Source organism: Poromitra crassiceps (assembly GCF_964638095.1).
Source record: "Poromitra crassiceps genome assembly, chromosome: 23".
NCBI classification, from domain to species: Eukaryota; Metazoa; Chordata; class Actinopteri; order Beryciformes; family Melamphaidae; genus Poromitra; species Poromitra crassiceps.
In genome coordinates this window covers 2,542,480-2,552,997 of record NC_139639.1, presented here as the reverse complement: position 1 = coordinate 2,552,997, position 10,518 = coordinate 2,542,480, and the positions used below count along the sequence as shown (strand labels likewise).

The 10,518-nt window shown below is 40.7% G+C and overlaps 2 protein-coding genes across 2 annotated transcripts in view; one reads left to right on the top strand and one right to left on the bottom strand.

Moving 5' to 3' along the window:
- Positions 1 to 219: 219 nt before the first annotated feature.
- LOC310797228 (uncharacterized protein) lies at positions 220 to 1,488 on the bottom strand. Its single transcript, XM_083659583.1, has 4 exons — positions 1,353 to 1,488; positions 1,025 to 1,139; positions 721 to 795; positions 220 to 578 (listed from the first exon to the last, which is right to left on the bottom strand). Exons 1-4 carry the CDS (start codon positions 1,426 to 1,428, stop codon positions 470 to 472), a joined length of 375 nt encoding a protein of 124 aa, XP_083515709.1. The 5' UTR covers positions 1,429 to 1,488; the 3' UTR covers positions 220 to 469.
- Positions 1,489 to 9,688: 8,200 nt separating this feature from the next.
- Positions 9,689 to 10,518, top strand: part of LOC310797229 (monocyte chemotactic protein 1B-like) — a 1,404-nt gene continuing 574 nt past the window's right edge. Inside the window, exons 1-3 of the mRNA XM_083659584.1 lie at positions 9,689 to 9,812; positions 9,964 to 10,072; positions 10,429 to 10,518. The exon at positions 10,429 to 10,518 is cut by the window's right edge and continues 574 nt beyond it. Coding sequence (XP_083515710.1) covers positions 9,743 to 9,812; positions 9,964 to 10,072; positions 10,429 to 10,518 — 269 coding nt within the window. The 5' untranslated portion in view covers positions 9,689 to 9,742. The remainder of the gene's footprint in view (positions 9,813 to 9,963; positions 10,073 to 10,428) is intronic.

Genomic DNA, 10,518 nt, shown 5'->3' with positions numbered 1-10,518 from the left:
ACTGACTCAAAACATACCATGCACACACATGCACGCACGCACGCACACACGCACACACGCACACACGCACACACTAGATGGAGGAAACGATCCATAATAAACTATAACTTTACCAGCCTGTGCCCTCAAACATTATACATTGCCAAGATGGTCATTTGAAAATGAGAGCATGGCTATCTTTGATTTCCAACATTGAGCAAATACAAAATGACAAGTGTGGACAGTAAATGACAACATTTATTTTGTATAATTTAGTCATTGTTATATGTATACACCATGGAAGCTTTTTGCATCTTGTTAAGCCTGATGATAACACTGAAGAAATAGCACATGCAGGAAATCATCCGGGCAATGACAAGAAAAGCCAATAAATATCCCAATAGCAATAAATAATAAATATACCAGAATAACATTAAATGTAAATAAATTAATTCAAAGGCAGTTGGCTTAAGATATCATCCATGATCGATCAGGATGAAGGTGAAGAGTGTTGGGTAGAAGTTGGAGTGCCAGCGGTGGCGGTGGCGGTCTTCTTCGCAGCGGCGGCGGCAGTGGCCCTGTTCGCTCTGCGGGCCTGCCTGTAAAACACACAAGCATGAGCATCAATGGTCCAGCTGATTTTTACACATGTGATTTATACAGCGATGCTATCTGTATCTGTATTATATGAGCTGCTCCTCCATTCTGGAGACTGGCAGAAATACCAAAGGCCTAACTCACTCGAGTTCCTTGATCCTCTGCATGACCCAGTCCTGTTTCCAGTGGCTGCAGATCTCACCTTCTGTGGTCGTGAAGCTGATGGACGCAAAAAAAGAGCACAATCAAACACCGCACCCCTTATAAATGTTCTATAGCAATTAGCAGCAATCCAACCCTCTCATTGAACTTTGATCCCCACACACACCATGTAACCCGACGCTGCCAGATGAATGGGTTTTGTGAACTCAATACCACTTCATCTGGCGGGGTCAGGTTACTACACACCCATATGCCTACAGACAGTGAAGAAGAGTGTGGTTCTTACATGATAGCGCGCACACAAGGTGGGTTCCTCCTCTGGACCCTGTAGCCCAGGATGGGAGCCGTGACGTTGGCGGTGGCGACCTCCCTGCAGCAGACGTGCACTTTGTTCTGCGCTTCTGATGAAACATACAAGGATTTGCCATTATGAGCAGCACACTTTCATATTTTGCAGCATCAAAAATCTTCTCCCCTCTCCTCTTTCTATTTGAACAAATAGGTTCATAAATATATATTATTGTAAATAATATTTCTATTTCTTATCAAAGGAGGATGGAGCTAATACACGCCTACAGCAGCTGTGCATGCAGCAGGTTACTGCAGTGACTTACCGGATCCTGTTGCCAGCAGTGCCAGCACCCCGGCGAAGAGAGCCAGGCACGACAGTCTAATGATACACAGCTGCATGGTTCAGGTCGGAGATGTTCCACAGAGATGTTCTTTGCTGATGCAGAGGGTCTGGTCTGGTGAGATGGAGATGACTGATCTTCTCTGATCAGAGCCCTGGTTTAAATACAGCCAAAAGAGGAACCACGTCGTGATAACCGGATCCGTGTTCTCCTTGGAATTTCTTTGTGTGCGTGTGTGTGTGTGTGTGTGTGTGTGTGTGTGTGTGTGTGTGTATGTGTGTGTGTGTGTGTGTGTGTGTGTGTGTGTGTGTGTGTGTGTATATGTGTATGTGTGTGTGTGTATGTGTGTGTGTGTGTGTGTGTGTATATGTGTATGTGTGTGTGTGTGTCTGTGTGTGTGTGTGTGTGTGTGTGTGTGTGTGTGTGTGTGTGTGTGTATGTGTCTATGTGTGTGTGTGTGTGTGTGTGTGTGTGTGTGTGCGTGTGTGTGCGTGTGTGTGTGTGTGTGTGTGTGTGTGAGTGTGTGTGTGTGTTTAGTCAGCCATTTCCTCTATATGATTTCATCATGCCATTGATTGAGAAATTCAGAGAAATTCATAATGGAATGATTGAGTCTTAAAAGGTGTGGCCGTTGTAACAGACTCACTTTTTTTACTTGAGAGTTTGAGTTGAATCATTGTGACTTGCAATACAAGATTGAATGATGCAGAATGTACACTTGAAATAAAACGATAAAAAAAATACACATGATACATTATGCATTATTAAAACAAACCCTATTAAAATACAATCAATGTTATCCAAAATTACAGCTTATTAAAAAGCCAGACGGCGCAAGAGATGGTGGAGTCTCTCAGTCTATTTGTTCTGGTTTTTGGCAAAGACAACTGATTGCCTCTGAGCAGAACACGGCCAGTCCTTTCTTTCTTTCTTTCTTAGGAGGGAGGATGTGGTGGAGCGGGTGGTTAGGCTGGTGCATCATGTCCTGAATCAGCTTCACAGTGGCCTGTTCTCTTTGTGTCTGCAGATCAGGCAGATGCAGGTGGATTGACTTGTTCGCTGCCTATACAGCCCTGTACTGTATATGTATGTCCAACTCTAAAAGGAATTGCAAAGTGGAATTAGAATTGTACATTTTAAATAGTCTTTTTCATGTTCAAGCGAAGTAAATCAGTTGGTATAGGTCACATGGTAGCCTATGTTAAATATAGTTTACTGTACTTACAGTTAATAAATACAGTAGGCTCCAGTGTATGTTCTCTGTTGACATGACTTGTGGACTATAATCCACACAGCTAATGGTGTTCACCTGTTACAATTGCAAATCAACTTGTTTCAAGAATTGTGGAGAATTTCATTTTCATTTCATTTGGTTTAGTTTTCTTGATAGTGCGCAGTGATCTACAGTGATCTACAGTGATCTACAGTGATCTACAGTGATCTACAGTGATCCACAGTGATCTACAGTGATCTACAGTGATCTACAGTGATCTGCATCTGCCTTAGTTGAACATAATGACACTCATTTCTAGAGTGAGATATCACCTCATTGTCAGATTTTCTAAATCTTGGTTTAAGAAAATAAGAGTTGAAGGCTGAATATGAGACTTAATGTTTAGTTAAAATAGATATTTTTGTGTGTTAAGACAGTGATTGCATTTTATTTGGTACTGTATGAATCCTGATGATTTCAGCAGACATGGCAGTTATCGTCATCCTTTGAACTGACAATAGGTCATGTGCTGCTCAGTCCTGCGTCATCTCTCTCTCTCTCTCTCTCTTCCTGCCCCTCCTCTCTCCCTGGCACTGTCTCATGGTCAGAGCAGGATGGTAGAAAAGGAGAAGGAAGGAGGGGAACCCAAGGTCTTCTGCCCAAAAAACCGCAACTTTCCAAACATCCTCTTCCTCTGGCCAAATATGGGCAGTTGTCTTTAACGCTCCACGTCATCTGAGTTAGAAGCCTAAACTTATAATTATAATATTTTTTATAATATACCGTATATAATATACCGTATATAATATATATGTTATTATATATATATATTATTTAATTATAAAAAAAATAAGGGGGGGGGGGGGATTAGGGTTAGGGTTGGGGGGGGGGGGTAAAGTAAAAATTCAATTAAAATATTAAAATGACCTCTTTTGGAGAAATGTATTCCTTGTTAAATCTCTTTCACTACACAAAGCATGTCAGGAATTTTCTGTTTTCACTGACTCAAAAACCTGCCAAAAGCATGCAAACACACACACACACACACACACACACACACACACACACAAAAGACAAATGATGTTATGTGGTGGCTCTAAATCTCTGCCTCTTCAGTTATAGGCTCAACGCTCTAACACACTCTAACACACGTGCTCGAGGCCCGTTTGGCTGTGCGGTGAAAGTCATGTCACTTCTAGTCACACACGGTGCTGCCCAGCATAAAGTGGTCGGCGTTCTGTCTTGAAGGCCCTCGGTGCGTCTGGTCTTATTGCTCGGACATCATGTCTCTGGTTGTCTTTATCTCCCAGGCGACATGACAATAAAATAGAATATTACCAAAGAGCATAAGCTGCTGTCTTATATTATAAATCAATGCTCCATATCAGAATAATAGACAGGAAGTGTGAAAAAAACGGAAGAAAATGGACGGGAACTGGTGTCTGTGACAGCTGATCAACAGCACATGCCATGCTGTGCAACATACTGAGCAGCAGTGAGTCGTGGTTCTAGTATCCACTAATTGGTCAATATGTGTGGGGGCACGGTGGCGCAGTGGTAGCGCTGTCGCCTCACAGCTAGAAGGTCCTGGGTTCGATTCCCACCTGGGAGTGCATGCCCGTCCGCATGTCCTCGAGTGCCCACCGCCCGGGTGGGGTCGTCAAAAGGGCCTTTCTGTGTGGAGTTTGCATGTTCTCCCCGTGCCCCCTTAGTCCAGGCAAAGTAGCGTTTTACGACAAACTAATTGTAAAAGAATTTTTTGCAGCTTAGATCATTTCTATGAGGTGTCCAGAACAACATACTAAAAGTCCTAAGAAATCCTAGTTGAGGAAATATGTTTAATTCTCATCAATCCAAGATGTGTGCCAGTAAGGCCAGACAACAATACACCCCAATGGGGCTATTTTTTTCCTTTACTCCTATCAAAATAAAACTTTATACGATGAAAGTATCCATGAAAAGTAACATTTTTTGTATTACAAGTTTTTTGAAAATGAATTTGAATATGCAAATGAGCTATACACTAATCGAATATATACCCAAAATATACCCGCATAGGAGTAAAGGAAAAAATGAAGCCTATCACAATCAAACCTCACACAGTGAAAGTATACATGAAAAGGAACTTTTTTGTTTTACAAGTTTCTTGGAAAAATCTATTTTAAATATGCAAATGAGCTCAACACTAGGCCTAATTGACTTGTCCAATAAGCCATAAAGTCACAAGTAAAACAGGGGCCAAATAACTAACACATTCATGTCTATTCAGTAAGTTAACCTATGCATAAACAAGATAAATTTGAAGTCACTTGCCACACTTACCTGGGTCACTTGCCACAAAAAGACTTATATTGACCTTAAGAATTGATTGCACAATCTTGCCTCCAGTTGCTTTCTAAATTATTATTTTTTATTTGCGAACAAGCCTAACCTAATGACATGACAGAAAGTCAGAATAGCCATCTTAGTCATTAGTAACGTGGTGAGATTACATTTTGGGCTGGTAGATTTACAAATAATTGGTATTGTTGGTAAGATTACGAGATAACAGGCAGAAGTCATTCTTACCAACTAAACGATTCACTCTCACACAGAAGACAGATGAAAAACCAGATAGACACACTTTCCAGACATTCCAGCTCTTTAAATAATTTTGCCAGACACCAAAACTGCTTTTGTTTTTGTAGTAAGCAAGTATTTCAGACCAGGCGGGCCACACATCAGACTTCCACCGTTTGTAAAGTAGCTTTGCAGTGTTATGAGAAGCTAGCAACAGCAATATCTAGGCTAGAAACCCAATCGGAACATTTTAAGTTATTAACTCCTTTCTTTAATTTTTTTAAATTTTCCCGATTTTTTATCCCATTTTATCCCCCATTAGTGCTCACTTGATTTCTCAATCCTGGTTGCTACTCCATCCTCTGCCAATCTGGGGAGAGCCGAGACTGGCTCCATGCTTCCTCCGAGACATGGGCAGTCAGCCAGCCGCTTCTTTTCACCTGCCAGAGGAAGCTTCACCGGTAGGACATAGCACGTGGGAGGTTCACGCTATTCCAACCAGTTCCCCTCCCTCTGAACAGGCGCCCTTAACGACCAGAGGAGGAACCACATTAGCAACCAGGATATTGCATGTTTTTGTGAAGGGTTCCTATATGAAGGAAACCCCCGGGAGGCACGGGGAGAACATGCAAACTCCACACAGAAAGGCCCTTTTGACGACCCCACCCGGGCGGTGGGCACTCGAGGACATGCGGACGGGCACGCATTCCTTCAGCGTTCACATCGTCCCAGGTGGGAATCGAACCCACGACCTTCGAGCTGTGAGGCGATAGTGCTTACCACTGCACCACCGTACCTCCCACCAACTCCTTTCTAACTAGACATTTCTATCTGGTTAGGCTTGTTCGCAAATAAAAATAAATAAATTAGAAAGCAACTGGAGGCAAGATTGGAGGCAATTCTTAAGGTCAATATAAGTCTTTTTGTGGCAAGTGACCCAGGTAAGTGTGGCAAGTGACTTCAAATTTATCTTGTTTATGCATAGGTTAACTTACTGAATAGACATGAATGTGTTAGTTATTTGGCCCCTGTTTTACTTGTGACTTTATGGCTTATTGGACAAGTCAATTAGGCCTAGTGTTGAGCTCATTTGCATATTTAAAATAGATTTTTCCAAGAAACTTGTAAAACAAAAAAGTTCCTTTTCATGTATACTTTCACTGTGTGAGGTTTGATTGTGATAGGCTTCATTTTTTCCTTTACTCCTATGTGCGTATATTTTGGGTAGCCTATATTCGATTAGTGTATAGCTCATTTGCATATTCAAATTCATTTTCAAAGAAACTTGTAATACAAAAAATGTTACTTTTCATGGATACTTTCATTGTATAAAGTTTTATTTTGGTAGGAGTAAAGGAAAAAAATAGCCCCATTGGGGTGTATTGTTGTCTGGCCTTACTGGCACACATCTTGGATTGATGAGAATTAAACATATTTCCTCAACTAGGATTTCTTAGGACTTTTAGTATGTTGTTCTGGACACCTCATAGAAATGATCTAAGCTGCAAAAAATTCTTTTACAATTAGTTTGTTTTTTGGTTCCAAAATGAGTTACTTTGCCTGGACTACCTGGGGGTTTCCTTCTTATAGGAACACCTCAACAAAAACATGCAATATCCCGGTTGCTGAAGTGGTGCCTCCTCTGGTCGTTCGGGGCGCCTGTTCGGAGGGAGGGGAACTCGTTGGAATAGCGTGATCCTCCCACGTGCTATGTCCTCCTATATATATATATATATATATATATATATAAAACAATCCATCTAAAGACTGTGTAGAATTTAAAGCTGCCATGAAAACAATTCTCTTGTGATGTACTTGTGAGCTGTGTCAGCCGTTTCCTAACATGTTTACTGGCTTTTGAGTCTCAATGAAACAAAAGAGAATCCTCAATGAGGAAAATGAAGGAGGAAGTGTGATCAGTGTGATCTGCTCGGCTATAAAGATATTCATTGCGTAACGTGGTGAGCATTTTTTGAATTGTGGCGATTGAGAGATTGTGGGAAGGCAGGCAAAGATTGAAAGAGAGAAGTTCTCCTTTTTATTTCGCATTTCATTCATTAGTTGTTGTTTGTCCTACATCAAGGTTCCAAATCTAACAAATAGATACATTTAGTTCTACAATAGATACAAATAGATCCATTTACTGTAGCTAGTCACTATTTCATGCATGTAGGTATGCTGCGGTGAGGATTACAGATGCCATGCTGTTTGATATCCTTATCTTTATTGGAGCCAACTTGCTGCGTAATAATTGAAGAATGCACTGGGAGACTTTTTTTTTTTTTATGACAGACTTGATAGAACAATTGAGTCACTGCATACCAATGTCACTTCTAAGGAATGTAATAAGTGATTATTCCTGAGTCGTTATAATAGGCTGTCACGGAGGAGGGAGAAGATAGAGTCAGTTAAATATAATAGACCCATCCGAAGAAAGTCATTTTTAAAAGCCATGGAATGACTCCATCACAGCTTATTGACTATAGCTTCAAAAGACAAATCACGACCGGTGGAGATTCTGTTCATTAAGTGACCATTTCTCTTTCTCTTTTTGTGAGGCACTTTGTAACTGTGGTTTTGAAACGTGCTATATAAATAAAGATTGACTTACTGAAATATTGACTTACTTATTTACTTACTTACTATTTACTTAAAATATGTTTACTAGTAATTAAAGAATATCCTGCTATGTATGGTTGTTTGACAGTCCGCGCGTGTGTGTGTGTGTGTGTGTGTGTGTGTGTGCGTGTGTGTGTGTGTGTGTGTGCGTGTGTGTGTGTGTGTGTGTGTGTGTGTGTGTGTGTGTGTGTGTGTGTGTGTGCTGTTAGCCTTTGTTGGTGCTTCCTGTAGTGCAGTGGCTTTGCTGTGCTTTATTTACAAATGTGCTTTGTGGTTTCTGTCACCCTCTAGTGGTCAGACGAATTCACTTATTGCAGCTTTAATCATGCAGGAATAACATGTCACATTTTCTTTCACATGAAATGACCATTATAGTTTAACTTTTTATGAAGCTAAAAAAAACTAGACAATTGTCATTGTACAATTACAATATGCTTATGGATCTTGTTTTCTTCTGTTCTAGTTTAAGAAAATAGATAAATAGATAAACTGTTCATAAACTGTACTGGAAAACAAAGAACCAGAACTCTTTTTCTTCTAAAACTCTAACAAAAATAACCCGTGGCTATTTATCGGACATTTGGACACTCAGAGATCTAAAAAAAAAATGGAACGGCCGCAACGCGGACTTATGCCTCCGCCATTAGATCATTCTTAAGTCCAAATCATCATTTGAGGCAAATTGGAATAATTTCCGTCAAGGCGCTCCTGAGATATTGCGTTACAGAGCTTGGAAATTGGGTGTGTGAGGTCACAGTGACCTTGAACTTTGACCACCAAAATGTAATCAGTTCATCCTTGAGTCCAAGTGGACGTTTGAGGCAAATTCGAAGAAATTCCATCAAGACATTCCTGAGATATTGTGTTAACAAGCTTGAAAATGGCATTCGAGAGGTCACAGTGACCTTGACCTTTGACCTTTGATAACTAAAATGGAATCTGTTCATCCTTACGTCCAAGTCTATGTTTGAGCCAAATCAGAAGAAATTCCATCAAGCCGTTCTTGAGATATCGCGTTAACGAACTTGGGAATGGCGTTCGTGAGGTCACAGTGACCTTTAACTTTGACCACCAAAGTGTAATCGCTTTGGATAAAATCGCTATATAAATGCAGGCCATTTACCGTTTACCATGTAATCAGTTCATCCTTGAGGCCAAGTTAATGTTTGAGGCAAATTGGAAGAAATTCCATCAAGCCGTTCTTGAGATATCACATTAACGAACTTGGGAATGGCATTCATGAGGTCACAGTGACCTTGACCTTTGACCACGAAAATCGATCAGTTCATCCTTGAGTCCAAGTCGATGTTTGAGGCAACTTTGATGAAACTATGTCAAGGCATTCCTGAGATATCGCGTTAACAAGCTGGAAAATGGCGTTCGAGAGGTCACAGTGACATTGACCTTTGAAAATCTAATCAGATCATCCTTGAGTTTAAGTCGATGTTTGAGGCTAATTTGATTAAATTCTGTCAAGGCATTCCTCAGATATCGCGTTAACGAATCGGACGGACGTACGGACGTACGGACGTACAGACAGCCGACCCGGATCCATAATGCCTCCGGCCTGGATATCGCCGGCGGAGGCATAATAAAAATAAAAATAAAAAATAAAAATAGAAAAACAAAATAATGGCTTTTAACACACTTCTCATAGTTAAAAAGTAAAATTGAACGTAAGTTAATTAAATTGCATGTATGAGCACTAACGGTTAAAAAGAATAAAGGTTTTATTCATATAAAAACCGGAATAGTAATATTGCATGCACATGTTGAGCCCACCACCTCATCCGCTGGAACATCTAGTCACACCTTTAGACCAACAGTGGAGGGCTGAGATATTGTGGGAGGAAACAAACACGTTATACTTTCCAGCCTGCGTATCTGTGGGTGATGCATGAGGTGTGGGGTGTGGGGTGGTCTTCAAAAGGGCTTGCAGCTCACAGTGACACACACATCACATCCTACCCACAGAGACACAATGACAAGCATCACCTTTCTGTTTTCTCTTCTCCTCGCAGCTGTCATGGTGTCCACCACCGTAGCTCAAGGTATGTTCAATATAATAGTTTGGTGCATGTTCTGTGATGATGTGTAGCCTATGTTGTATTATGTCACAAATGATGGTAAACAAGTTAGATGATGGAGATGATGATAATCTGATGATGATAATCAGGGTGAATGTTGTGTCTCTTCTGACAGGTGGATTGGCAGATTGCTGTCGCAGAATCACAAAGACTCGAGTCCAGCGAGACAGGCTGAAGGAATACCATGAAGTAAAACCACCAACGTGCCCGTTACATGCAGTAGTGTAAGTCTTCTAAAGTATAATCATTGTTGGATCTGTGGTTAGCGTAATTCGAAATCCGAATAGTATAATTATTAATTCAAATATGAACATATCTTTACATAGAAACATGTACTGTATATACTTTTATTTTCCACATAAAATAGCTTATAATAAATAGAAGAAAAAAATATTTAAATAGACTTGCTGCCACTCTTAAATGCCATCCTGCCCTCAACTTTCTGGCCCATATCCTCTCCCATCCCTCGCTCCTCACTAAATTTACAATTATGAACTATTTTATTCTTGTGTTAATTTGTGTCTATATTAAATCTGTATTTTCTGTATTGTGACCTGACCAACCTCTCTCTTGTCCACAGGTTCACCTCAGTGAAAGGCAAGCGAATCTGCTCTAACCCCCGCAACCTGTGGACAAGGACCACTATGGCCTACCTGGATGGGAAGGACTG

Excerpts from the sequence above, each read along its gene's own strand:
- LOC310797228 (XM_083659583.1), bottom strand. The coding sequence starts at position 1,428 with ATGCAGCTGTGTATCATTAGACTGTCGTGCCTGGCTCTCTTCGCCGGG. Across the intron at positions 1,140-1,352 it reads ACTGCTGGCAACAGGATCCG|AAGCGCAGAACAAAGTGCAC; the intron begins GTAAGTCACTGC and ends ATGTTTCATCAG. Across the intron at positions 796-1,024 it reads CCTTGTGTGCGCGCTATCAT|CTTCACGACCACAGAAGGTG; the intron begins GTAAGAACCACA and ends TGCGTCCATCAG.